Source organism: Prunus mume, linkage group LG3 (assembly GCF_029339155.1).
Source record: "Prunus mume cultivar Tortuosa linkage group LG3, ASM2933915v1, whole genome shotgun sequence".
NCBI classification, from domain to species: domain Eukaryota; kingdom Viridiplantae; phylum Streptophyta; class Magnoliopsida; order Rosales; family Rosaceae; genus Prunus; species Prunus mume.
In genome coordinates, this window is record NC_142700.1 from 20,740,932 (window position 1) to 20,768,609 (window position 27,678).

Genomic DNA, 27,678 nt, shown 5'->3' on the forward strand with positions numbered 1-27,678 from the left:
GGACCAGGCTTTAAAAAAATAAAAACAAAAGGAAATTTGACATTTCGTGGGCTTTTAATAGGGCCTCCATAATTCCTTATTTAAGTGGGATTGAGAGTTCTCTTTATTTAATTGGGCTTTAATAAGACTTACACAATTCCTTATTTAAGTGGGATTGAGAATTCTCTTTATAAAAGTCCAATTTAACATTACCCAATTTTAACAAAGTGTGCGTGCATCACAAGAATCTTGCATTTTTTTTTTCTTTCTTGAGTACCCAATCCAAAGTAAGTCAAATGCATATTTTTTTTCTTCTTGAGCAAGACACCAATTTTGTATATTCATTTTTTAATAATATTTTTTTTCTTTCTTATTTAGCTCTCTCTGTATTAGTAAGATCAATAGCAAACTCGAGGAGGAGGCGGTTGCGCGACGTACGATTAGAGGTATAATTAAGTTTTATTTTTTATTATTTAATTGGTAATTTGATATTGATTTGTTAAACATGGGTTGTTTTTCAATTGTCTTTTTTTTTTTTTTTGTGTGTGTGGAGCTTTTGGCCTTTGAAAATTGCACGTCTCCTGAAAAATTCATAGATCTGCCAATAATCACACTTGGGATATTATGAACCAAACACAAAGATTTTGTTGATGATGACTCAAATTAGCAAGAGCACCAATAACCATATTCGTTTCATGAAACACATGCCGAACATCATAAATCTGTAAATTATGACATAAAAATACTAAACAAAATACAGAAATGAACTAAAATATATCCTTATAAAGATCATTTGCTAAAATTTGTGCCATCAATCTTGTCTTAACTTTGCTTAGGCCATGTAATAAAGAGCAAAGCATGGGGAGGGGGCCGATGCTTGCCCCCAACTAGAATTTATTTAGAAAAGAGATCAAAGCAACACAAAGTAACCTAAGATTTCTTTGGACCTTTAGACCAAAGCAACATAAAATTTAGCACTCAAACTTTATACTTGACTGTAACAGCTGCTCATGAAACTTCAATGATTTGCAACTTTGTATTATTAGCTTGCCTCACATCACATAGATCATGTCACCACTTAACTAGGGTTTAGGAGCACGAGCCTGGTTTTATCTTAGACAATTTGTTCATGAAGTTAATAACGTATTGTTGTAAAATTTTCAGTTTTCGTTTGAGAAAAAGGGAGATTTAAACTTGGAGTATTTCTAACAAAGTAAAAAGAGAAATACCACTAAATTAAAAACCAGTTAGTTAACTTTTTAACTTGGAGTATTAAGTTAAATGATGTACTGTTTAAATTCGTTGCTTTTGAATAGTCGGGACCCGGACCCCATGCTATTATTTATTTATTTTTTAAAATTTGGGGTTCCTAATTTCATTTTGTTTTTATTTTGTTAATTTAATAACCATCCAATATTCATCTTCATAATGTAATGCATGCAAATTCTAGTTTCACTACATTATTTTGCAATTGTGAATACATTTTGAACCCTAATTAAAAACATCAAGAAGCTCACGAATAGACCCAAACAAAAAATCGACCAAAAAGAAGACCCAAACAAAAACCGAGGACCTTATTTATAGACTTGAGCCAGCAATTTTAGCCCAAGCCAGTTTTAGGCCCAACCTCAAAAATCACACTAGGTTAGTTTTCGGACCTATTCGACCCAACGATCCATTGAGCCCAAATGGCTTCGGACCAACAAATTGAATTTTGACTAATTACTGTCTGGGCCGAAGATGGACCTAACCTGGCCCATTTGAAATTCCATTTACCTTTTTTTTTGGGTTGAAGTGATGATTCATGCCAAAGCTTAATTGTTCATTGGCTGTGGAACTCACAATCCTCACCAACAGGTAAGCCAAAACAGCTCCCTGGTTGCCTTCATACTCTTCCCAGAAAACGTCAAATTTTAAAGGACACGTGGCTAACGCTGCTGGCGATGCACCACCGCTGTGGTCCCCACCATTACGCCACGCGTTCCCCCGTCTTTGCCCTTCGGGTACGGGTCACGTGGGCCGTCTAATATTTTTAATTTGTTTATGTTTTTCTGGTAAGATTTTCTGTGATAACCTCACCCGGGTGGGCCCCAACCCATTCCATACCGTCACTTTTACAACCGGGAACCGGTTCTCACACGCTCCAGCCCTCCTCTCCTTGAGAAAACTCTAGCGTACCAAAAAACCGGTCTAACAAGTTCGCGGTTCAGTAGTGTCTACGTGTCTCAAAATAAAATTTCTAGAGCAATTAAGTGGGTCCCGAGGTGGGTGACGAAATCATAACCTTGGATGTGGAATTTAAATAGGGGAGCTCTTCTAGTACAGTTATATACTGTGAGATTATATGGAATTGCAGAGAAATTGTGAGATTCCGAGGCCCAAAATCTAGGGTTTTTATTTGTGATTGGCTTTTTCTCTCGGCAAGTAAGTCCCTCTAAGATTTTCTTTGATTTTAAAAAATTCGAATTTTGACCTTTCGATTATAAAATTGGAATTTATTTGTGTGGTTGATTTCTAGGGTTTCAAGAATTGGGGTTTTTTGTGTGTGGAATGTATTGATTTTTTAGGGATTATGATTTGGTTCTCTCTGTCTGTGTGGTTATGGCATGGAATTGTGTTTTGGGTATCTTTCGGTTTTGTGGAATTTGACTGTTTCTCGGGTCAGAGTTTGATTGTGCTCTCAAGAGGGGGAAAGAGGAGATTTTGGTATAAATGTTTGGTAACTTTATTTTATTTTCCATCCATTGTGGTCTTGTCTGTGGCTGCATGTTTCTTATACATTAAGAGGAACTCTCATATTTTGATCACTGACTTGAATTTTTGTTTTTTTATTCTCTTGTATATAGAACTAAGAGTTGGTGTCTATCTAAGGATATTTGAGGCATGCAGTCAAAGTCTGAAACTGAAAATAGACTTCATGCTGATCATCATACCATCCCACCAAACAGTGTTTATTCAGAACCGTGGTGGCGGGGTGTTGGCTATAACCCCATCTCCCCAGCCGTTACAGGGAGGAATGCATCCAACTCATCTTCGTTAGAATGCCCAAATGGTGGTTCAGAGTCCAATGACGATCGATCATTGTCCAATGATGAGCCAAATGAAGATGATGATGATGATGCCACCAAAGAGTCACAGATTACGTCTCCAAGATCAGGTAACAATTCCTACAATATCTGGTGATTTGGTATAAATGTTTTTTCACCTCTTTGTTGGTTTCACGTTTTAATATTTTATTTCAACTTCAGCTGGCAATGATGGGCAAGAGCGCCAAAATGTGCCGCATGTTGGATCTACTGTACCTACAGTTCGTGATGATTGCCTTGCGCAACCGCCACAGCTTGAGCTTGTTGGTCACTCTATTGTAAGTTCATTTTGCTTTGTTCCAAGATTTATTGCCTCCTGCATGGTGCAACTCCGTTGATAGTTCGTCAAATATTGAACAAGGTTCTGTAATTTTTAATTTAAAAGTGGGCACTTATACTTGCATGATTTTGGAATGTAAGATTCCTACCTTTCCCGCATTTGTTTTGTAGGCTTGTGCTTCAAATCCTTATCAGGATCCTTATTATGCGGGAATGATGGCATCTTATGGACATCAGCCTTTGGTATGTTAAACAGTAATATCCTTGAGTGTAATAGAATTCTACATGCAATGTTGGATTTGTATGATATTATCTTTTGTGCAGTGATGCAATGATAGAGTTTATGCAGATATCATACTTCCCTTATCCACTCTCTAAACAATAATTATATATCTATTTATATCTCTAAACAACTTCAAGGGTTGTTGGTAGGAGTATTTAAATTCCCTTTATTGTTTCTTTTCAAAACAAAAATATCAACGATGTTTATCATATTTGTGATGGTAGTGAAAGGGGGATGGGTACTTGAGGTTTATCAGGACTTGTAACTTAGGTCACCTATGATCCTATCCAGTTAACATTTTGGATGGGTAATTATTTGGTCTGATTGAGTAAATGAGGAAAGGATAATTTTTCCTTTGAAGTTGCTGCATTCTGTTATTAGTAGCTGAAATCTAAGTTTTGGTATGGTCTTTCGGGGTTTGAATTTGAAGCTTTAAGTTTAAAATATTACTGATAGGATACTAGTGGTTTTTCTTAATTTCTCTTTGTAGCTAGTATTTACTTCTTACTACTTCTATGGTTTGGTATTCCATTATCCTTATTAACCAAATCCCACATTGCCCATATGCTGCATGTTTTTACATCTCACTCTATAGGAAAATGATAATGATGATAATATGGTGGGAGTGAAGCACTAGCAACAACTTGCCAAGATATCGATCTTCTTTGAAAGCCCAAAGCCTGTTGGCAAAAATCCAATTTTAAAACCTTTTTATCTAAAGAGAAATATCCATCATACAAGAATTGAATTGGTAAAACTATAAAATAACTAGGTTTAAAGGTCAATTGAAGAGTTAGTGTCGACTGTTATTAAGAATCGGTTTAGTTTGGGTCTTGGAAATACTAAATGTCTAAGTTTGCTTACAGTCTCCTACTATTTCTTGAGTTTCTAGTATCTATTACAAGTCTGGGTATTTCTTGGAGTCTATGGGAGTTCTCTTTGAAGACTACAATTCTAAAGCAAATCAGATTTTGGATAAATGAAGTGAAGTGTTGTTGAAAGGCTTGGTGCCTTGATATCTCCGTCTGCACTTTCCCTTTTATTTCTATATCTCTCTAATTTGTCTAAGATTACAGCAGGCCTAAATTTTTTTCCCTGAACTTTTTTGACGACTGAAATAAAGCCTACCACAGTCCTGGGCAAAAGATCACCTTGTGTAGTCATACATCAAAAGATCACTTTGTGTTGTCATACATCATGGTGGTGCTGGTGATAAAAAAGATTAGTTATAATTTTCAGCCCTTTCAAGTTGTGTTTCTTTGGTATGATATGAACTTATTCTGGGGTGGATTTGGAAGGTGAACGGTAGTAAATATCTTGATATGTATGTAATGCTGAACATATGTTTCAATTGGTTAGGGCTATCCTCCTTTTCTTGGAATGCCACATGCTAGAATGCCATTGCCTCTTGAGATGGCACAGGAGCCTGTGTATGTGAATGCAAAACAATACCAAGGGATTCTAAGGCGAAGACAGGCACGTGCAAAAGCAGAACTTGAAAGGAAGCTAATTAAAGTCAGGAAGGTAGAAATTTAACTTGCAGACACAAAGCCTTTAATCCTATAATATACATGTTTTATTTCATATATGTGATGTGAATGTGATATGTGTATGAGTCATCGTGCTCACACGCCTATATTTCTACTTCTAATCCCATCTCTTCGGACTGTATGCATTGAGTCTGTTCTCTTTGGCTAATAGGAAGTATTGACTTTGACATAATCACAATTTAATTGAAGACTTCTGATCTTGTGCAATGAGCTTTGAAAATTTTCAGCTTACACACTGTGACGTGCTTAAGAAGTTGGTTCCAATATTGTGATGTGCTCACTTGTGAGCATATCACGGAAACTTACAAAGTTGGTGTACATATGAGTTTTTGGGTTTTGATATACCCTTCATATCAGGAAGGAACAACTTATTTGACTTGCGCACTTTCTAGGCTCTATTGCTTCCATGAACTTATTTGACTTTCTACTCTCTCTCTTACCAATCAAAGATTTGCATGCTCAAATTTTATCCCTTAGTGTTGATTATAATTGATTTTATAATCACGTAACAGGGATAAATATACATTTTAGTGCTGATTACAATTGAGTTTACTACGAAGTAGTTCAACGATTGTGTTATTGATATTTGGTAACATTTTAGTAACCGTGTTTGTCTGATCTGCTTCTTGTGAGATTACTGTTTACAATAACCATAGGATGTTTGTTGTAAGAGGCAGAGGATAAACAGTTGTAGATTTGGTTTTTTGGGGGAGATGAGTAGTATATAATATATATGTGTGGGTGTGATGATACTTCGGTTAACGAATTCCAACTCAAATTGTTAGTGTTGGTATTTATATTAAACATGAATGTATCTATAAGCCTAGCTGACTTTGGTAACTTATTAATTCTCATTTTCTACAGCCATATCTTCATGAATCACGACATCAACATGCTATGAGAAGGGCGAGAGGTACTGGAGGACGTTTTGCAAAGAAAACTAATGGTGATAAATCAAACAGCACTGGCCAAGAAAAGGGCACAGGCTCTGGTCCAGCCCACTCGTCACAATCTGGCAGTTCATCAGGTTCAGAACCCTTTCCCTCAGATTCTGCTGAAACATGGAATTCCTCCAATAGTCAGCAAGAAGGAAGAGGATCCCAAGTGCATGACGCGTACTCAGCTCACAATTATGCAAATGGCAGTGGCTGCTTCCAGACTCATGGTGGCTTGCAGGCTTCGATGTATCCTTCATACTCGGGCAAGAGAGGGGAAGAAGGAGATTGTACAGGCCAGCAACGGGGAAGCATCTCTTCGAATCAGGCCTCACAGAGGCGTCTTGCCATCCAGTGACTGGGAGGTGGATGCCAAGGTGGAGGATTGGACCCTTATAACAGAAAAAGGGTCGGTCCCCTGGTTATATCTTTGGCAATGTGTTTGCCAGGCGGCAATTCATTCTTGGCTTTGTTCTTGTGCTTGTGGCATAGATGAATGGCAGGAGAGTGATATGAATGGGCCATTTGGATTCTGTGAAGTCCTTTGATGCCTGAGTTCATTACATCCTTCCTATTTTTGCCTGATGTACAGAGTAGTTTTCAGTAATTTGAAGTACATATGGAAAACTGAAATTTAAACGAATAGTACTCTAGTTTAATGTATAAACCATCGTGTGTATTATGTTTGTCACCTTGAATTTGAGCTGTGTGGTTGGCGACATATTGTGGTTTCTTTTGTTTTCATATGTGGATTATTCTCCTGCATGCTTGAGGCATGTGCAGACTTCAACGAAGTTCAAATGTCATCAGATCCGATTTTAGATTAGTATTAAAATCGAATCATGATTGGCTACCCTGTTATAAGGGTAGGCTAAATTGCATATAATTGTCCTAACGAGAGGTGCATCAACCAGCTGGTGTACTCGGAATATAAGAAATCGGAATATATAAAAAACAAGACCTATTTCTTAGAATCATTTTTATAATTGGCCTAACCGGAGAAGTGTTTCTTAGAATCATTTTTATAATTGGAGACTTTTCAACCAACACAGATTATTTTGAATTTATTATAAGAAAAATGTAAGAAAAGTTTTGGAAATAGAAAAATAATACTTTCTTAGTTTTCTATCTCCATAGTACCAGTATACACGATGCTTTGCAATCTGCAAACCCAAAACAATCCCCACTTAAGGAGTCAATTACTAAACTTTATAAATTTTTCTCACACAGATTCTTAATGGACCTTTATAAATCCGACAAAAAGAGCACAATTTTGTAACTAACTGCTTTATTGTCGGATACATTGTTTTACACTCGAATTTAAAGACAAGGGGTAAAGAGAATGCGATGTGTTCTTTAGGTATTGCATAATTTATAATCATATATCATGTTTTTGTTCACCGCTATTGTCTAGGTTTTCCTCACTATTGTCTAGGTTTTCATCACTGTTCTCTAGATTTTCACTAACTTCTGCCTCATGCTGCTCTGTGATAGTTTCTGCACCCATGCCATCAGGTGGTGTCACACCTTCCTCAGTTGCATTGCTTGCCTCTGTCGCATTAACTACTGGTTGCAGATTCTCCATCATCCCAGAAAGCGCCAATCTTGGAGACCATTCAAGAACATCATCAATTATGTTTGATACACGTTTCTGATACCTGCAAGAATATAGAGTTTATTATTAGTACGTTTGGCAAGGCCAAAAAGCAAAGAACTGGTTTGGCAAGTAATCAGGCAAAGCAGTGTGTTGCACTCATAGAGCAAAAGATCCGGATTAGGGATCCCAACAAATGATCACAAATAAAGGGAAAAGGTATTCAAATTATTCTAAATCTGAAATTTTCGAAATATCATCATGCTTAGCCAGCCACAATTTGTCCCCCCAAGCAATAACGTGACTTTAACCTCGTAGTATAGCATGCCAAAAGATCAGCCTCAGGCCGTCAAATGCCATTTTGGTATATATTTAGTAGAAGTAGAACTCACCTGGCTCTAGCAGCTTCATCAGGAGCATGATGCCTCAGTAGCAATATGACCAGCACTCCAACTGCCGCATAGAAAACTCGTGTTGTCCACTTTGGTCGCTCCTCCTCATCTTTCTTGGGCCAGAAACGGAACAATTCTCTCAAAGTAGCTTCCTCGGCGAGAATGTTCGGGAAAAACCAAACTCGCTTCCCCAAAATAATGTATAGAGCTCCAAATATTGCACCCCTCACTGGAAATTAAGAAAATGAAACAAAAAAAAAAAAAATGTTTATGTTGAATATGACAGGGAACAGAGCATTACAAGAATAATTATTTGCACAAATAACTCTGGAATCTTGAGATTTAATACAAAATATAGGAACTACAAGATCACAGAAAAAGCCAACTGAAGCTGGAAGTCAACTCAAAAATCTTAAAAAAAATTCTTGAGGTTTCTAAATGCACATATAATGAATACTCGAAAGATGATAATCAATACAAAGATCTGCAAGTCTGCAAGACAGAAATTTTTAAGTCTTTTAGGCCAAGATGACGGCAAATCCAGATAATAAAAACAACTGTAACTGTAAGCAGTAGTTATGGGACTCTTATAATATGTGTGCAACTATACTTGAACAAAGAATAAGATTTGAACCTAGGATCTATGGCATCCCCACCCTATCCCAATTCCATTTAAATTAGAACTCACCAGAGTCTTAAAGGTATATTGACATTGAATTTGGACACTAACGTCAAATAAAAGAAATTGTTAGCTTATAAAGGTTCAAGTCTGAGAGCTTTCAGTACAGAACATTGAAAACTGTAAGATGCAAGATTCTTGAACAATAAGTGTCGTAAGACTGTAGAGAGGCAAAAGGCTGCAAATTATTTACTAATACTTTGCAATCGAGAAATGGAAAAAACATTGGTAGCCAAGGAATCCTAAAAACAATACAAGCTAACTAGCAACTGTGCATTTTGCTGAAAACCTGCAATAAAAGTTTCTGCCAATCATTGAAAAGTAGCACTGACTTTCTTTCACAGAGGAGGGTTAAAAAAAATGAAAACAAGAAGATAGTCCCTCGTACAATAATTTGATCCTCATAAATAGGCAAGAAACATTTCACAAAAGGCGAAAGGGACAACAAACAGCGTAATCCATAATGCAGAGGTGGTGGTGTGTCCTACTTAGTTACAACCCTGATCTTAAGAAACTCTGCTGGACTTAGGCTAGTACCTGGGCCTTAAAAAATAACTAGCTATATTTCTACCAATGCTATCAAAGTAAGAGTACTTTCCATGTTCCCCATTTATACTGCAGACTTAGGATAATCTACTAGATTCAGAATTTAATGAAAAGGAAAATTCCAGAAATTCATGCCTACCTTGAATTAAAGGCGACACTCTTTAAATGATGGTGTAGTCATTTTCTCACAAGAACAAGGAACTGAATGCATTGACAAAATAGTATTAAGCAACAAAGTACTAAACGTAACTGCATCTACGTATCCTATTAAACCTATAGGAATAGTTGTACAAGCATGTCACTAACTCTAATACAGCCTGACTTTTCTAAATAAGTTAAACAACCTCTAACCAATATAAATGCCAATTTGGATGTCCAAAAAATGACTAGTGAGCAGAATTTTTCCTATAACAAAGGAGCAAGTGCGATAAAATAGTGCAGCTTTTTAAATAGGGGTGAAAGGTATAAACCTAATTGTTTTTTTGTTTTTACTAGTATCCACATCATCTTTAAATAATAAGATTTTAAATGAAAAAATTTCACGGTTCACAACGAAGACATAAGCCCAGAAGTTCAGAACTTACAAACAAGTAGAGAAAGAAACAGTAGCAGGACCCCGAGACATGAGTAGAGTATTAATAGCTTGCACCGATGGGGATATACAGGAAACAAGCAAATTGCCAATGTCACCACTGGCCAGAAAAATGAGAGAAGCGTCTGCCAGAGAGGCCGCCGTTTAACAAAAGTCCATGCAAAGAAGGCGTCATTCTCAGAAAATACTTGGTCCTGCAAAAGACGTCAAGGAATTACTAAATTTGGTGTGTGGTGCTTAAAAGCATACATGAAGAGAAGGCATAGCACACAGAAAGAGAGGGTTAAAATATTAATAAACTTAATCAAAGGATAAGTTTCATACATTTTGGATGGCACCATTAAGTTATTTCACCTTCATAGTTTCAAAGTTTTACAAAGAAGCACAAAAACAATTCTGGTTCACACATGCATACAAAGTGAAAAAGATAATCTCATTTCAAGAAATTATGAATATAGCATAAACAGTATAAAACAAAAACATAGATATCTAAGGTGAAAGTAAAAAGGACACAACATTATCACCACATGAATACAAGTATAAAGTAAATGTACATAGTCTAAGCATGGTCATGAAGACCATGAGCACATGGACAAAGCAGATATACTGAAACAGAAAAACCCCATTTATTCATCTTAACCGGTCCCGAACAAACAAAAAGAAAGCCTTGTCCAATCTAAAGTATACTATACAAACTGTTTTCACCAAATATAAGCCTTGTCCAGTGTCCAATCTAAGCCTTGTCCAGTGTCATGATTGTAGAATATATGGAACACCAAATATAAAAGGAGTCCATCACAAACATGAAAAGGAGAAACTAGTAGGCAGAGCCTGGTAATTGCAAGGGCAGCAAGTTACTAGTTCAAAAGCAATTAAGAGGTTAACTTACTGGAAAGATCTCCAAATGTGCAGGCCATGTAGACAACTTTTTCTTTCCAGGGCGAAGGGTTTTCACCACACGATCACAGCGAACTAGAAGATTCTTTCCCAGTAAAACATCAGCAATATCTTCAGCTTCTAGATTTCTATCTGATTCTAGAATATCTTTGAGTTCAGGATGATTCCTCAAAAATCTTACAAAATCCTTCCCCCTGAAATATTCCACTCGTGTCTCCTGTAGAACAGCCCACCTAGACACCAAATCCTTATGGTCTCTCACCTTCTCTGCAAACAACTGGAACACATCCTTCTGGATAGCTTGTTTCTGAAAGAAAGTCAAATGGCAATCAGAAAAACAAGGAAAATACAAGCAGGCTACAAGAACGCAAACCAATTGGCCAAAACATATCTTCCTTGAAAGAAAAAAATCCAAAACATTATTGGACAAAAACAAGCATGAAGCCAAAAATATATATTCAAAAGAATTAAAATTCGTTGCCAGTATCACCATGTAGGACACCATCTAAGTCTGCAATGCAAAATATCTCCAAATTTCATTATGTGAGCTATGTACGATTTTTTTTTGAATTAGTCTCAGGCTCTTTCACCCTAGAAACTCAATTTTGCAAGATACCTAGAAGACTAGATGTTTTGCTATTGCAATCTAAGTCCAATATTTTGCATGTTCGGCCAAAAGAACATAATAGAAACACAAAGTTATCATGTTGAAGGAATTCAATTCTATCGTAGCTTAGAGTAAATTACAGTATCTGAAAGATAAATAAGAAATCCTCCGCTTACAATTCCCTCCAATGATATGGCTCAAAGTCCTACATTCAAAAAGTTCCACTTTGGGTAGAAAATACAAACATACTAGACTCAGATATTAATTACAAAGGAATGTCCTCTGGGAATTGTTTTAACTTAATGTAAAGATGTACAGAGTGATCAAAGGAAAGCACGTGGTCAGAGTTTCTCTTTTAGAGCTTTCCTGGAATTAGAGCCCATCTATGATTTCTTTTCTTTTTTTGGTTCTAATCTATGATTACTCTCCATTGCTCACACAACACTAGGTAAAATAATTCTAACAATTGTTCATGCAAGAAACAGGAAGTGATCATTGACCATCTTGTGATCCATCTTGCAGTAGCCTCTTCCGCTCTACCGCATTCTGTTTTCCTTTGCCCAGTAGACTTTATTTTTTCTCCTTTTTCTAGGCTAAACCATGTTGCTAATTAGAAAAGCCCTGCCTGTCCACTACGCTAAAGATGCCAAAAACACAAAATCAGGACAGACCAAATCGCACATATTTCAAAAGCTCTACCCTACACAACAAAATGATCCAACTTTCCATAACACATTCTTGCACCCTGAAGTACCTTCGATAACATTGAAGCAGACCCAACCCTAGTGACGATTTCCCCAAATGGGTAGTCATAATTGTTCCAAAATATGCCCCTATAATTCTAATTTACAATTTTGCATTTCTGAAACAATTAAACACATTATGTTCAAAACTTTCAACTAGTTTCCTCTCCTACCCTTTTCAGCAACCCAGCAGAGCAACAAAAAGACCAGTGCTTTTCACTACACATTATTGCAAGTAGTACAAATCAATCAGCAATTTGCATTACCCAGATATATACAAAATTCAATTGGGTATTTCATATAGATGAAACCCTAGATCAAGGATGAGAGAGAATCAGAGAAAGAGAACAAACCCTAGGAGGGGTATCAGAGTTGGAATCTCTGCCGCCGTTCTGAATAGCGCCTGATGACCTTCGCACCCTTTTCTTCTCTGCCCCTCCTGCTTTCTTCATTTCTTCAATACCTTTCTGTTTTTTTTGCCTCTGTGTCTGTGTTTTGTTCTGAAATGTATAGAGAGTAAAAAAATAAAAATAAAAATAATAATTACGTCTTTACATTAGGTCGCACTGTTTCGTTTAAATTGGTGGAAATAATTACTGTAAAATGTAATTTGCAATTGTATTTTTCTTTTCTTTCATTTTGGCCAATTTGTGTTTTTCTTTTTCTTTTTTTTCTTTTTGGCTTCTTCTTATATTACGTGATTTCCTTTTGTTTCTTTTTCTTTTCTTTGTAAGTCTGTAAATAAAATATAAAAGGGAAAATAAAAGAAAAGTTTATGGTGTTTGTGTTTAAATTTTTTATCTAAATATTTTATCTTAGAAAAAAAAAATTAATTTGACATTTCTTCTAACAAACTACCACTAGGCTAAGAATTTAATCTTTGGTAACACAATCTTCATGCATTTAATGTTAGCAAAAATTGGTAACAGCATATAATGTTGGGTAGTTAGTGTGTCTTATGAGTACTTATAGTGTCTTAGTCGAATACCTTCATGTGTTATAATTTGTCTAACGTTGTATAATATAAGCGGATATATATATTTATATTATACTTTAAAAGTGGCCCGCATCGACCATGTTGGATCCAGAGTTTCTGCATCTAGTTCGGTGCATTTGTGTGCATTTACTAAAATCTCGACCATTTGATTATTCTAATTATATTAATTCATCCACATTAGCATTGCTATAGTATCTTTAAAAAAATAGATGTTGTACTATATCACCCATTCTCCATCTTTAAGAGCATTTTCAGCAGCCCACTCGGGCTCGGGGGAGCCAAGCGACTTCCAAAGCAACAAGTCTTGGCCCGGCAATGTGGGGTCCACTTGCTGGCTGGCCGGCGGAGACAACCGAGCGAGCTGAGTGCAGCCGACGTCATCGCGATACGGCGTGATGTCAAGATTCATAAATTTTTTACGTTAGCGCGTGCAATGCACGCGCCAACGTTAAAAATTCAAAATCGCGTCGACTTTTGCCAACGGTAACGCGCGACATGGCAGCCTCTCATCCTTCCGATTTCACCTTGTCACCAATCCGCGGCAAAAAATGATGAAAAAAATCGTAATTTTTTTTTTTAAAATCCCAAAAACTACTGACTTTTTTCTATAAATACCAACACCTACTCTTCAGTTTTAACAACAAATTCTCATACATCTTCTCTTTCTCCAACTATTATTCACTTTCTATTCAATATTTTCTTCACTTTTTACTCTAAATTGTTTTCATTTTCAAGTATAATTTTTCTCTATCATTATGGCTTTTTCTCAAGAAACCGGAGGGGCATGGAGCATCATGGAAGATGTCTTGTTGTGTGAGTGTTGGGTCCAAATTAGTCATGATCCCATATCGGGTAATGAGATGAAATTCAGTCAAATGTGGAAAAAAATTCTTCACGAATTTGTTGAAAGATCGGGTTCCACCCGTACGGAAAGCGCATTGTCAAGTCGGTGAAAACTTCTCAACAAAGAGTTGGGGAAATGGAGAGATGCCCTCACAAAAGCGATGAATAACCATGCAAGTGGGGAAAATATAAGCGATGAGGTAATTATTTGTAATTTTCATTTTATTAATTTTAATGTCCTATTAATTTTAATTTTAATGTTTCTTGCAATTGGTATATTTTGTTAATATTTCTTGTATTTCCATATGTATTTAAATGTTTCTTGCATTCTTTATATTTTGTTATTATTTCTTGTATTTCTAATATTTATATAAATGGTTGTTGCATTCTCTTTTTAATATTTCTTGTATTTCCATATTTATTTGAATGTTTCTTGCAATTTTTATATTTTTTTTATATTTCTTGTATTTCTAATATTTATTTGAATGTTTCTTGCATTCTTTATATTTTGTTAATATTTCTTGGATTTTCATTCATATGTTTATCTTTTTTGCATTACCAATATTTTTTTAAAGTTCCTTGCTTATTCAATTTTTTATATATAGATTGTGCAAGCTCAAATGTTCTATGGTGCTACTGGACAAGGGAAAAAAAATTTCACCCATACCTAATGTTGGGAGGTGGTGAAGCATTGTAAGAGATTTAGCATTATTCCAACGGCTCCAACGGTGGTGTTAAACGAGACGTCACTTCATGATTCACAAGCTTCGGATTTGCCTATGGAATCCCCTATGAGTGAAGACTTACCCATTCAAAAGGAGCCGAGGCCTATGGGGAGGAAGGCGGCAAAGGCAAAGAGAGGAGTTAATTCTATGAGTATTACCTCTAAATTTTTGGAGAAAATTGCAAGGCAAAGCGCCTTGAGAATTGAAATAGACAAGAAAGTCCAAGAAGATGATAGGGCAATGGCAATAGAATTTGCTAAAGAAATGGAGTATGTACGCAAAGAAATGGAGTATCAACGCAAAGAAAATGAACAAAAGAAGGATTGGGAAACGATGGCCATGGATACAACCACATGTCTCCTGAAACAAAACAATATTGGAAGCTAGAACGAAAGGCTATTATGAGACGAAGACTTTTTCGTGATGATGGACCTAGCAATACGGATTGGTTAAATGATGAAAACCCTTAAGTTAGTTTGCTTGCCTTTTCATTTCATTGTATTTTAATGTTTTGTTTTAAAAATTAGTTGGAATTCATGTATTTTATTGTATTAGTAGTATTGGTTTTCTTTGAGTTACCAAAGAAACTATTAAATAAAATTCCTTTTTATTCAAAACATTCAATACATAAAAAAACTAACCACAACCAAAGCATTAAATTTGAAAATCTGAAATTTGAAAAAAAAATTTATCTGAAATTTGAAACCGAAAATCTTATCCGAATATTTTATCAGAAAATCTCATCCGAATATATTGTCCAAATTAATTGTTTAGGTAAACAAATTTGTGAAAAAACAAAAAATTGAATAGTACCCCCCTTGCCATGGCAACTGCTGGAAGTGGAACTTACTTTTTGCAAGACACTATTCACCTAGCCCCCATTGCCATGGCAAGATTCCAACTGCTGGAAGTGCTCTAATGAGCTCAATCTTCCCATTCCCCTTCCCCTTTCTCCCTCCCCTCTTCTCTCATCAAAACACTTCTGTGACTCTCATCTCCATGGCTGTCATCTCTCCAGCGGTCCAACCCTAATACCTCCAGAGTCCCATATGCAAACATAAAAAAAAAAAAAAAAATCACGTATGTACTGAATTATAAGGCAAATAAAAGCAAAATCAATCAACAATTCGAAAGGATAAAATGAAAAAAGCTGGAGAATTGGGTAAGCATCAATAAGTATTTAACCGTACTCCAAATACCATACAATAATTTCTCACATTTTAGCTTGAATTTAATTTTATTCACTGTATTTTTATTTTGTCGAAATTTGGTCATTGCCTTTCATGTCCTTACCAACTTAAGGACAATCTTTAACTTCCACTAATTGAACTATGTTTCTATGTTTGTTTACAGGTTTTTGAGATCTTTTGCCCCAACCCATTGCCGATAGTTGCTTCTCGGCATGTGGTCTCCACAACCCCAAGCGGATAATATTGTGCTACGATGGAGCCGATCCTGGGAGGGTTCCAAAATGGTGAGGGTGGGGGCTAGGTAGAAGTCGTATTTTCCCCTAAAAATATATCATGACACATGATCAATTTTGACGAAAAAATAGCGATGTAGGACAAAACATGAGCTTGTTCCTACGAAGGAAATTTAGAAAAAAAAAAAAATTCAAAAGTAGAAAATTTGGCTTCAAATATGGAAAATAATGCTTCAGCATTAATTATGGCACTAGGAAAATAAGGAAAGCATATCGTTGAGATTTTCTAATTGATTGAGGAAGCTTGAAGCAATTATGGATTATGTCAAGTTTTATATATTTAGAATAAGTTATCTATTATGATATTATTTTCTTGATATGATTTTAACTAGGATTTCTATTAACTTTCTTGTTAGCTAAGTTTTAGGAATATTCTAGAACCTAGGGCTGCCTATAGTTCTAGGGTTTTTTGGTTTTTCTACTTAAGCCAAGTTATATTTGTACATTTATTCATATTATTAATCCAATTTAGAGACTTTTCTCTATTTTCTACTAGATTCTAGTTGCTGATGGATTTCAGTTTATCTTCTTAGGTTTAGACATTTGTCGATCTGTGAACTGTGCTTCCATGTAGCGTCAAATAGACAAAGTTAATGAAAATGATTCAAAGCACAACGCAATACCTAATTTGAGGACGACATCAACTATTATTAGAATACGGAGTCGACGAAAATGTCCCAAAGTGCAACGCAAGACCTAATTTGAGGATGACATAAACTACTATTAGAATTCATGAATAAATAAATAAATAAACAAAGCTAATATCATTCAGAAATCGTTACTACAATTGAACTGCACTTAGAAATATATAGTTTAGTTAGCATATGACAATGACATGATGTATTTTTTTCTATTTTAACGTGTAACACTTAATTTTGTGTTTTTTAATTTTTTGGTGATTTAATGTACAACCAAAGGTTATCGAGCTCAAATTCTTGGGAGTATAGGCTTATATTATTTTTAATATAAAAAGAAAAGCAAAAGGAGTGTTGTAAGTGGAGCCCAGAGGTAAAATCAGAAATAGTAGTGTTGAGTGTATCAGTGGTTTGACTGGTGTGGTTGAGTTCAATTTTCTGTGATGCTTTCGTATTCAATCTAGTTTATAACAAAGGAGAAAATAAATGAATAAATAACGCACTCACTGCCAAACCTGTGTTGGGTGGGTTTATCGTTAAGCTCCTGTGAGCTGTGGCTGTGGCTGTGGTTTCTCTTATTATCTCATTCAAATGCTTCCTCTGTATTCTGTTTCACTTCACAATAAACCACCATTATCCCTGCACCCGTTTTCTCTCACAAACGAACTTATTAAAACACACATTTCTGAATTGCCAGTGCCTGGGAATGGTGTTTTCAAGAAGAAGAAATCAAACCCATGTTACAATTCTTCTTCTTCATCACCTTCTTTTATTGTTTATGCGGCAGAGAAGGAGTCACAGCAATTTGAGGTAGACCCAGATAAGGCCAGAGAAGCTCTTAAAAATCTTGACCAGCAGCTTCAATCTCGCTCCCAAAGACAAGCCCGCCCTCCAAGGCAAAAGGGTACTCTCTCTCTCTCTCTCTCTCTCTCTCTCACACACACACACACACACACACACACACACAAACACAAACACTTTGTACGCAATATTGTGAGTTTGATGATCATGTTGCTCTGTCTGTCTCCAACCAATTTCTCTACTGCACCGTGCCTTTTGTTCATGTATGAGTTAATGTGCTGATATTTGAAATTTTCAATTACTTTTATTTGTACCAAGTAACAATCCTAATGTGATTTAAATTACATATGGCTTTGTCTATATAACCAGAGATAACAAAATGAAAAGCCAAAGAAAACTTATGCTTCTTTGATGAATGCCCAATGTTGGAGAAATTGACCTTATTTGGTCATGCACCTAGCATGTAACTAGAGCAAGTTATGCATGAACTTTTCTAGACCATGATTTGTTTCCACCCTTCTAATCGTTTGCACTCTATTGCTCGAAACCGGATTATTATTCGATTACAGTTAAAATTAAGTTAATCTTCTCCAAGACTGTATTTTTCTAATATAGTTTAGGGTTAATTACATCAATTATCCCGAATTTTGTACCCGGGTTTCACTTTAGTCCCTCAATTCAGTTATTGAATTGTATAGTACTTAGAGTTGCAAAGGAACTATGAAGTAGCATTTGTAATTTCATAGGGCAACTAATGGGATGTTGATCTTATGATGAGAAGTGTTTTCAACTGAATTGCAGCACCGGATGTGAGTTTTGCAAGAGATCAAACAGAAGATGAAGAAGTTCAGGAATTTTCAGGATCTTTCTTTACAATCACGGCTGTTGCTGTCTTTGCTTTCACTATTTTCTATAATGTGTTGTTTTACACTGTTATAAAACCATCCATAGATGGACCAGAGCAAGCTCCAACCACAATTGTTCAAAGAGAAATCCCAAAGTAGCAGTTTTGAGCCCCTGCAGGAAATTTATGTTCAACAAATAAACAGGTTCTAGCTTGAGTTTTGTAAAGGCAACTTTCTGACAGAAATGTAGTTTATGTAAAAACAATTCTGAGAAAGAAAAAAACCAACTTTCAGATTTTGTGTTGTTTTGGTTCTTAAAAAGAGGCAGATCTCTGCTAAACATAAATATGAAAAGTAGGTAATTAGACCTCTGAAATCTTCATGCAATCAACTATGCCATGATTGCTGAATTTTCCTTTTTCTTTTCGGTTTTGGGTTTTTGGTTTTTATGCCACGATGTCGTTTTATGGAGAAAAACTTAGGGGGTGTTTGATATCCTATTCAAATAGAGAACTCAAGAACTTTGATTTTTCTTCAAAACAAGGAGTTCTTAAATCTATTTTTAAGATTCAAAAACTTGTTTGGTATGTAACTTGAAAACTGTTTTCAAATCTTAAAAATGTGAGAACTTGTTAGAAAAAAAATTGAAAGAACAGATATTTTTTGTTTTTAATAATTGGGGTGTTTTTTTTAGTTGTTCTTGAGTTTGAGTTTTTAAAAATAGGGCTACCAAACAAGTTTTCTTTGTTTTGGACTCAAATTCTGTTTGAGTTTAAAAAGTTAGATTCAAATTGAATACCAAACAGGCCCTTAGTTGCAACGGAGATAGAACTATTTTGCTATGCCGGCTAATAATGCTTATGCCATGTGGAGTGTTATCACACATATTTATTGGTCGGAAATAACAAAATAGTGTTATCCCCGTTTCATAGAAGTCTTTCTCCGTTTTATGCTTTCATTAAGTTATATTTCTAATAGGTTTTTTCTATCACTAATGGTCCCTGTGGTTTGCCAAATTATCACCAAACATTATTGGTCCCTTATGCTATACCTCACACATCAATTTGTTCCCGCTGTCATGTTCTCTCAAAATTTTCCGTTAGATTGCTGACGTGGATTAAACAATGTTTTAAATATTTTGGTTTTATCACAAATGTTCCCTGAGGTTTGCGAAATTATCACCTTTGGTCCTTTATTTTTTTTTCCTGACATTATTGGACCTTATGTTACACCTCACACATTAATTTGATCCCACCATGAGATTTCGTTAAATTTTTTTGTTAAATTGTTGACATGATACATATTGAAGACATGTTTAAAAAAAAAAAAAAAAACTTTAACATTTAAATTTTTTAAAATTTTTTAATATAAAAAATAGACATAAAAATTTCAAAACATAAAATTATTTTTTATTCAAATCCACTTGGCATGTTATTATTGGGCATGTAGGCTCTACATACATGTCACGTCAAATTCGTTAAATTCTGTTGAAATTTTCATCAATTTAACAAAATTCCAATAGAACCTAACGGATTTGACATGACATGCATATGGAGTCTACATGTCCAATAATAACATGCCAAGTGGATTTGAATAAAAAATAAATTATGTTTTGAAAATTTTATCTAAAAGATTTTAAATGTTAACTATTAAAAAAATATATATAAATGACCAATAATGTCAGAAAAAAAGAGAGAATAAATGTGATAATTTCACAAACCTCAGGGACCATTTGTGATCAAATTCAAAATGTTTAAAACATTGTTTAATCCACGTGGCATCCACGTCAGCAATCTAACGGAAAATTTTGATGGAACCTGACGACGAGACCAAATTGATATGTGAGGTGTAACATAAGTGTGAAGACCCGTATTTTAAACGGATAAAAGAAGATATTTATCTTTTGGATAAACTTAGACGATATTATCTTTTTAAGATATTTATCTTTTGAATAAACTTGGATGATCTTATCTTGTTAGGATATTTATCTTTTGGATAAACTTGGATGTTCTTATCCTTTTAATATTGAAGTTTATCATATCCCTATAAACACTATAAATAAGAGCATAACCTTATAGTTTCAAAACTTAAGAAATTAGAAAGAAGGAGAGAGAGTGGTGATGAAACGCTTGGAGTTTGGTTTTGGGTGATAGTACATAAAGATAGGTAGATGGGTTGTCTTGCAAATTTATTTTAAGGGCTCTCATTATCGAGGTGAGTGGTTCATGTAATGTGTTCTAAAAGTTCTTATTTTGTGATAAAATATGAAAACCATGAATTATTGTGAATTTGTTCTATTTACAAATATCTCTCTATTTCAAGTCCAGCATGTCTAATTTGGTGCAATCTTTTACACACACACACACACACTATATATATATATTGGAATATTTGTGAAGTATGTATTATTCATGGAACATAAGAACTTCAATGTTGGCGTATTCAATGGATAGACGTACCACACGGGGACGTAAGGCAGTGAGGCCAGTAAAGGTCACGTGGTTGGTTACATGCTATGAAGGATAACCGAAATATGAAGAGATGATGTGATATGATCTGGACTGGTGTATCTTTTCGTGATATTTTATAGAGTGTGCAAAATGACATTACTTGATTGACATATTACATTATCTACTCACTGTGCGGTGGTTGCTCATCCCTCATCCTGTTTAATTTTTCAGATAAATTAGTGGGCAAGATAATGACTAAACCGATTGAGGCTGAATTAGATGAGAGTGATAGAACTTTATTTATTTATTGTAAAGTTGTAAGATTTTAAATCTATTTTTATAAGATAAGTTTATTTTAAACTTATGTTTCGGCATATTTCGGTTTATTTTTATTTTATTTTACTTTTTATTTTCTCACGCACCGGGCGCGGAGTTTTCACCGACCCTCGGGTCCGGGCCGTGACAATAATAATGTTAGAAAAAAAAACATAAAAGACCAAATATGATAATTTAACAAACTCCGGGACTATTTGTAATAAAAAAAACCATTTCTAATATAATAATTCAGCGGATCATGGACATTTGTCAACATGGCCCCAGACAACCTCATGGTCTTTATCCATCTCTCATACGCCCGTTGTTATCCATCTTACTAAAAGAGCGCATCACTCACAACTGAAAAAACTCTAGAATATGCCTTATATAGTTTTTCTTTTGTCAAAGTTAGGAAGTGAAGTGGGAAACGCCCACACCACTCAAGTGAAGCCAATGACATTTCACTTTGGGTATACAAAATATCGTAAACCTTTTACCTCTACCTACTATCCATTTTTTTGTCAAATCGGGTGAGCTGCAGGAAAGGAATCCTGAAATTCACAAACCTCCAAGAAATATGACACGTTTCACATTGTTTCATCTACAAAAGAAAGAAAAACTTCGAGATTTTAAAACATTTGATTCCTCATAAGATACTGTTTACCTTTCTTATAAGGAAATACTCATCCTTACTGCGAATCATAATTTGACATGTATGCAAAAATAATTCATCTAAATCATAAAAATAAATTTTTCTGCACATATATCACACTGCTATTTGCTGAAATATAAAAACTCCTACTTGCATAGTAAGGAGGGAAGTATTTTCCTTCTAGATACCGGTCCTACCAAACCTACCACCCAAATTGCCGTCACTAAAATCCAACCCAACCACTCTGAGCAACGACTAGAAAATCTTTGCAAAGAATATATTCCCTCCTGTCAATTGCAATTAATAAACAAATACCATATAATTTTTTTCACCTAAAAAAAAGACATATGGATTTACAGACTATACACCAATAATACGGGAAGAGTGGACTCTACAAAAATTAATTATTGGTAGCCCTAGGATTATTTATTATTGGACACGTGGCATCTTTACAGTAAGTTGAGTAGGTTTGGGAAGGATTGGATTAAGACATGATCCATATCTCCCCCCCGTCCACAATACAACCATGCTTTACTAAATATTTGGAGAGGGTGGTTTTCTTGTTTTTAGAAACCACAACCAACTTCGGTTGAACTCTTGGGTGCAACCCAACTGTCAAAACTAAAAATAAACTAACAATCATTTAGTTAGCAATGAATTAGTTTACACTAATTACAATTAGTTAGCAATGAATTAGTTTATAAATAATAAAAAACACACTTTTTCCAGGGAAAAAAAAACAGTTTTGAAGTAATATATATATGTTTGATGAAATTTGTGGGAATCTGTGACTTGTAACTTTGTAAGGTTAGCTGGATATTTTGGGAAGAGAGGAAAAAAAAAGGGGAAAAAGAAAAAAAGAAAAAGGGAAAGAGAAAGAGAAAGAGAAAGAGGAGGTTTGTTTTCTTTTCTTTTGATGGTTGACTCCCAAACAAAAGAAAAAGGTTTGGATTTGAAGAGAGACAGAGAAAAAGAAGAGAAGGAACGGATTTAGAGAGAGAAACAGAAGTCTCTGTGAAAGAGCTTTGACTCTCTCTCTCTGCAAATCCATGGCGTATTCACACCTTCAATTTGTCCTTTCACATCCTTGACCTTCAACCCCAAATTATTAATTTCTAGAATTAGGTTAGGCTCTTTCATCTCCAAATCTCATCTGGGTATCCTGCAAAATCTCTTCTCAATTTCCTGGAATTCCCAAAAATCGTTATAAAAAAAAAAAAAAACAGAGGTGAGCTTTGTTGTTCTCCAACATTTTGATGTTACCTTCATTTCCTTTGAAAAGAATAGAAATTTGGACCTCTTCCATTTTTGTCTTCTTTTATGTAAACTGTTTTTTTTTTCTTCTTTTCGATTTCTTAAGATTCACTGATTTGTGGTTTGTTTCTATAAAGAATCTGCATTTAAGATTTAGAAGAAACAAAAAATCTCACTTTCTAAATTTGCTTTCTGACAAAACAAAAGCTTGGAGCTGAAAATGTTATGGGACTCGCATTTTGGATTTGTCATTATGATTGTCTGATTTCTTTCTAATTTCCTGAACAGGATTTCGATTTATTGACCTTTCTGCTCAATTGGGTCCTCTTGAAATCTGAAGAAAATACTGGAAATTCTGAAATATTTGAGGCTCTGATTCATGGGAAATTGCTGCGTAACTCTTGGCACACCTGGCCAGAACAAGCAGAAGAAAAACAAGAAGAAACCCAATCCCTTCGCTACAGATTTTGGTGGCATTAATGGAAAAGATGGTGAGGGCAAGCTATGGGTCTTGAAAGAACCGACAGGTCGAGACATTTCGGTCCAATACGATCTGGGTCGCGAGCTCGGCCGAGGTGAATTCGGAATCACATATCTTTGCACAGAAGCTTCCTCTGGTGAAAAATTCGCCTGCAAATCGATATCGAAGAAGAAGCTGAGGACCGCTGTGGATATTGAAGACGTGCGGAGAGAAGTTGAGATAATGAGGCATTTGCCTCCGCACCCAAATATTGTCACATTGAAGGACACCTATGAGGATGAAGAAGCGGTTCACATTGTCATGGAGTTGTGTGAGGGTGGCGAATTATTCGACCGCATTGTTGCTAGGGGTCATTACACCGAACGTGCTGCCGCAAGCGTAATGAGGACCATTGTTGAAGTTGTTCAGGTTAGATTTGGCTTTACTAGTGTTGTGTTAATTTGGTTTAAATTTGGATATGGTTCAGAAATTTTATAATTATGTTCTACATTAGAATTGTTATAAAAGTGTCGTATGGCTTGTGTTATATTGTGATGTTCTTGTTTGGGGGAAATGTGAGATAGAGTACGTTGGTGCTATATAACATGTTGGTTTTGTTTGTGTTATAAGTTTGTGATGCTTCTTCTTCTTATCATTTACACTATGAACTTTAAATGGTAAATTGAGAAACAATTGGTGAGTTGAATGTTTTCCTCCATCCTCTTATTCTCTATAAGCACTTAGCAGTGCTGCTATGTATTTTGTTAATTGGTTTGAGTTTCTCGTTGTTGATGTTGAAAGTAAGTTTACTATGCCAACGATTTTGGTTTCTACATTTTGTTTTTATTGGCTTATATTTCGTTTAGGTGATATGCCAGTTATTTGGACATTTGGATGATATAATATGCTGGACCGTGTTATTACTAGAATATAACTAGTTCCTGTGCACTGAATATACTTGTCTCTACTATCACATAACTAGTTTCTGTGCATGTTAAATTAATTATCTGCTGCTGACACTTATTTGATCTTCATTCATGTTCTGTTGCTGGATGATGATGTCCGGTCTTCTGTGATGTCATTATGAAATACTCTGGTTTATTTACTTGCATTTTACATTGCAGATGTGTCATAAACATGGAGTAATGCATCGTGATCTCAAACCAGAGAACTTTCTATTTGCAAATAAGAAGGAAACAGCCCCTTTGAAAGCAATTGATTTTGGATTATCTGTGTTCTTTAAACCTGGTATTGCACTGCTTCATTTTTCCTGTTTAATAATTTTCCCCCATTCTTGAACTTCATATTTTAGCATCCTTATATCATCTCTACATCTGGCGTATGATAGTGCAGCTAAAGGTTTCTATATTCTGCAGATGAGCAATTTAATGAGATAGTTGGAAGTCCATATTACATGGCTCCAGAGGTTCTGAAGCGCAATTATGGACCCGAGGTTGACATCTGGAGTGCTGGAGTTATCCTGTATATTTTACTTTGTGGTGTTCCACCTTTCTGGGCAGGTTTGTCTCTTTTACCAGTATTTATATTTTGATTCTTTACAATTTGTATAGGAGTTAAAGTGGAAAAGGGATGTAGAAAATAATACTCCCATTGGAATGTTTTGCTTATCAAATATCTCTGATTGAGATCATCCTGAACAAAATTGTGCCTGCTGGCGTACTTGCGCTTATATTATTAGTATTTGCTTCTCATAGTTTCAAAACTTTTTCCCTGTAGAAACTGAACAAGGGGTAGCACAAGCAATTATTCGATCTGTCATTGATTTCAAGAGGGATCCTTGGCCAAGAGTTTCTGATAATGCGAAGGACCTGGTGAAGAAAATGCTTGATCCTGATCCAAAAAAGCGGCTGACTGCCCAGGAAGTGCTTGGTAATTACAGTAATATGATATCTTATACAATTGAAAGATTTATTGCCTTATATGACAAGTTTTTACCAACTCTTTCTGTGCAGATCATCCTTGGATACAAAATGCCAAGAAGGCCCCAAATGTCCCACTTGGTGAGACTGTGAGAGCAAGGCTGAAACAATTTTCCATAATGAACAAGCTGAAGAAAAGAGCCCTTGGGGTAATGTTTTTTAGTTTACTTTTCATTATGAAGTTATTGATGTCCCATAGTTACAGAAATGTTGGCTCCTTGTATCTTGTGTGAAAGTTGCCCTATATGCTATGTCTGAACTTTTGAATATTTTATACATAGGTTATAGCTGAGCATTTGTCAGTTGAGGAAGTAGCTGGCATAAAAGAGGCATTTCAAATGATGGACACTGGCAACAAGGGCAAAGTAACCATAGAAGAGCTTCGAAGTGGTATACAACAGCTTGGGCAGCAGATTCCTGATCCAGATCTTCAAATACTAATGGAAGCTGTAAGCATCAATTTGTGCTTGGCCAACTTGTCCTTACTTTTAACCGTGGGTTGGATGATAATATGCCTAACTCTGCATCATGTTAAATCTTGAGAAGCAAACTAAAACCTGAGCTGCAATATTCATTGCAAGGATTCAGCTAAAAATAGGAATGTAAAGAAGTTCTGGCTGGGGGTTGAGTATCCCAATGAGTTTTAGGATTTCTTGAACTGATCAACTGATTGATTTCTGATTCCTACAGGCTGATGTTGATGGCGATGGAGCTCTGAACTACGGAGAGTTTGTTGCGGTTACAGTTCACCTTAAAAGGATGGCCAATGATGATCACCTACATAAAGCTTTGCATTCTTCGATCAAAACCAAAGTGGTTTCATAGAAATTGAAGAATTGCGAAATGCTTTAAATGATGATGTTGATGCAGGTGGTGAGGAAGTCATCCATGCGATTATGCATGATGTGGACACAGACAAGGTTAGAATCACAGTTTTGAGACAATTAACTTCAAAAAGTTTTATCCTTAATCCAAAAAGATTCTAGAAGGCTCTATTTTGATGCTAATTATGAATCATGATATCATATTTCAGACTTTCACGGTCTTTCTGGACATTTGACTTCCTTTCGAGATTTCCCCTTATAATACCTTGCCATGTATTGGTTTTTGAACTGAGGCTAGATCATCTTAGCTAACTTTCCTTTATCTTTTTGCCTATTGATGCTAAAAATTGTCGTATTGTGAAAAATACTTATCCTGAGTACAGACTGGTTCGGTTACTCCATATTCTCTTCCTTCTCTGGAATCATTGTATATTTTTTCCCTTCGATTACGCACAAATGAGGCCAGTCATGCAAACTGCAGGATCACCTCTTCTTCTGTCACTTTTTTATTCCGCTTTGTTGTTTGTTTTTCTTTGATCAATGATTGAATATCACCCTGATGAAAAGGGTTGACTTGTGCAAAATGTCTTCAGTTTGTAAGATTATGTTTTAATTACTCTTGTTATGTTGCATGCATCATTGTTTTTATCGAGTTATGCTTGTATGTATCCATTTCGTTTTGTTATGTTTTTAAATTTGGTGTTGTGCATGTATCATTGATAACTTGAACTGCAACTTGCTTGTATCATCTTGTAGGATGGGCGCATAAGTTACGAGGAGTTTGCTGCTATGATGAAGGCTGGTACAGATTGGAGAAAAGCATCCAGGCAATATTCACGGGAAAGATTTAACAGCATAAGCTTGAAGTTGATGAGGGAAGGGTCTTTACAGTTAGCCACTGAGGGTAGATGAACCAACATTCTTTTGTTCTTTTTTACTTTTTTACTTTTTTGAACCAATATTTATTTGAAATTAAATTATGTTTAAAAAGTTAAAAATTCCTTTCTTTGTTGGCGGGCTTATGAATTCTCTTCTGTTTCCCCATTCTTTTTCCTTTTTCTTAAGAAAACTTGTAATGTGGAGAGGATCAGAGTGAGGGTCTTAGCGTCTTTTTCAATAGCTAGGATTAGGATTTTTCTTTTTCTTGAGGTAATTGCAGGAAAAAGGAAAAATTAGTTATAGAGGGAAGTTGGTGAAACTTATTGTCAACCTCAAATTCAATAGGTGGTTGTAAAGATGTGAATTAAGGCTTTTCCACTAAAAGGATTGTCTGAAGTCTATAATTGCTTAAA

General features: G+C 35.4%; 4 protein-coding genes across 6 annotated transcripts; 3 read left to right on the forward strand and 1 right to left on the reverse strand.

Moving 5' to 3' along the window:
• Positions 1-2,270: 2,270 nt before the first annotated feature.
• LOC103326841 (nuclear transcription factor Y subunit A-1) lies at positions 2,271-6,833 on the forward strand. 3 transcript variants are annotated; one of them, XM_089048207.1, is made up of 6 exons: positions 2,271-2,407; positions 2,826-3,136; positions 3,228-3,343; positions 3,516-3,587; positions 4,987-5,151; positions 6,042-6,833. In XM_089048207.1, the coding sequence occupies exons 2-6, from the start codon at positions 2,863-2,865 to the stop codon at positions 6,468-6,470; spliced, it is 1,056 nt and encodes a 351-aa protein (XP_088904333.1). In that variant the 5' UTR covers positions 2,271-2,407; positions 2,826-2,862; the 3' UTR covers positions 6,471-6,833. The 3 variants fall into 3 exon arrangements, with proteins under 3 accessions (XP_088904333.1, XP_008227314.2, XP_088904334.1); XM_008229092.3 differs by having other exon boundaries at positions 2,271-2,403; XM_089048208.1 differs by lacking the exon at positions 2,271-2,407 and adding an exon at positions 2,558-2,685.
• Positions 6,834-7,276: 443 nt separating this feature from the next.
• Positions 7,277-12,674, reverse strand: LOC103326842 (translocation protein-like protein). The gene is made up of 5 exons (XM_008229095.3): positions 12,516-12,674; positions 10,805-11,119; positions 9,908-10,109; positions 8,099-8,327; positions 7,277-7,770 (listed from the first exon to the last, which is right to left on the reverse strand). Exons 1-5 carry the CDS (start codon positions 12,612-12,614, stop codon positions 7,491-7,493), a joined length of 1,125 nt encoding a protein of 374 aa, XP_008227317.2. The 5' UTR covers positions 12,615-12,674; the 3' UTR covers positions 7,277-7,490.
• A 4,623-nt stretch (positions 12,675-17,297) lies between these two features.
• On the forward strand, positions 17,298-18,789 carry LOC103326843 (uncharacterized). Its single transcript, XM_008229096.3, has 2 exons — positions 17,298-17,749; positions 18,448-18,789. Exons 1-2 carry the CDS (start codon positions 17,437-17,439, stop codon positions 18,648-18,650), a joined length of 516 nt encoding a protein of 171 aa, XP_008227318.2. The 5' UTR covers positions 17,298-17,436; the 3' UTR covers positions 18,651-18,789.
• Positions 18,790-22,700: 3,911 nt separating this feature from the next.
• Positions 22,701-27,408, forward strand: LOC103326876 (calcium-dependent protein kinase 8-like). The gene is given in 10 exon segments (XM_008229128.2): positions 22,701-23,136; positions 23,451-24,051; positions 24,747-24,870; positions 24,999-25,142; positions 25,360-25,512; positions 25,596-25,711; positions 25,844-26,011; positions 26,253-26,346; positions 26,349-26,482; positions 27,143-27,408. Coding segments are annotated over 9 exon segments (1,599 nt in total). The 5' UTR covers positions 22,701-23,136; positions 23,451-23,541; the 3' UTR covers positions 27,299-27,408.
• The last annotated feature ends 270 nt before the right edge of the window (positions 27,409-27,678 follow it).

Bases quoted from the DNA above. Each gene is read 5' to 3' on its own strand.
- LOC103326841 (XM_089048207.1), top strand. From the start codon at position 2,863: ATGCAGTCAAAGTCTGAAACTGAAAATAGACTTCATGCTGATCATCAT. The intron at 3,137-3,227 runs GTAACAATTCCT...TTTCAACTTCAG, and splicing joins GATTACGTCTCCAAGATCAG to CTGGCAATGATGGGCAAGAG. The intron at 3,588-4,986 runs GTATGTTAAACA...TCAATTGGTTAG, and splicing joins CTTATGGACATCAGCCTTTG to GGCTATCCTCCTTTTCTTGG.
- LOC103326842 (XM_008229095.3), bottom strand. From the start codon at position 12,614: ATGAAGAAAGCAGGAGGGGCAGAGAAGAAAAGGGTGCGAAGGTCATCA. The intron at 11,120-12,515 runs GTTTGTTCTCTT...ACTTTCTTTCAG, and splicing joins ACTCTGATACCCCTCCTAGG to AAACAAGCTATCCAGAAGGA. The intron at 7,771-8,098 runs GTGAGTTCTACT...ATATTCTTGCAG, and splicing joins GATGAAGCTGCTAGAGCCAG to GTATCAGAAACGTGTATCAA.
- LOC103326843 (XM_008229096.3), top strand. From the start codon at position 17,437: ATGCTTCCTCTGTATTCTGTTTCACTTCACAATAAACCACCATTATCC. The intron at 17,750-18,447 runs GTACTCTCTCTC...ACTGAATTGCAG, and splicing joins CCGCCCTCCAAGGCAAAAGG to CACCGGATGTGAGTTTTGCA.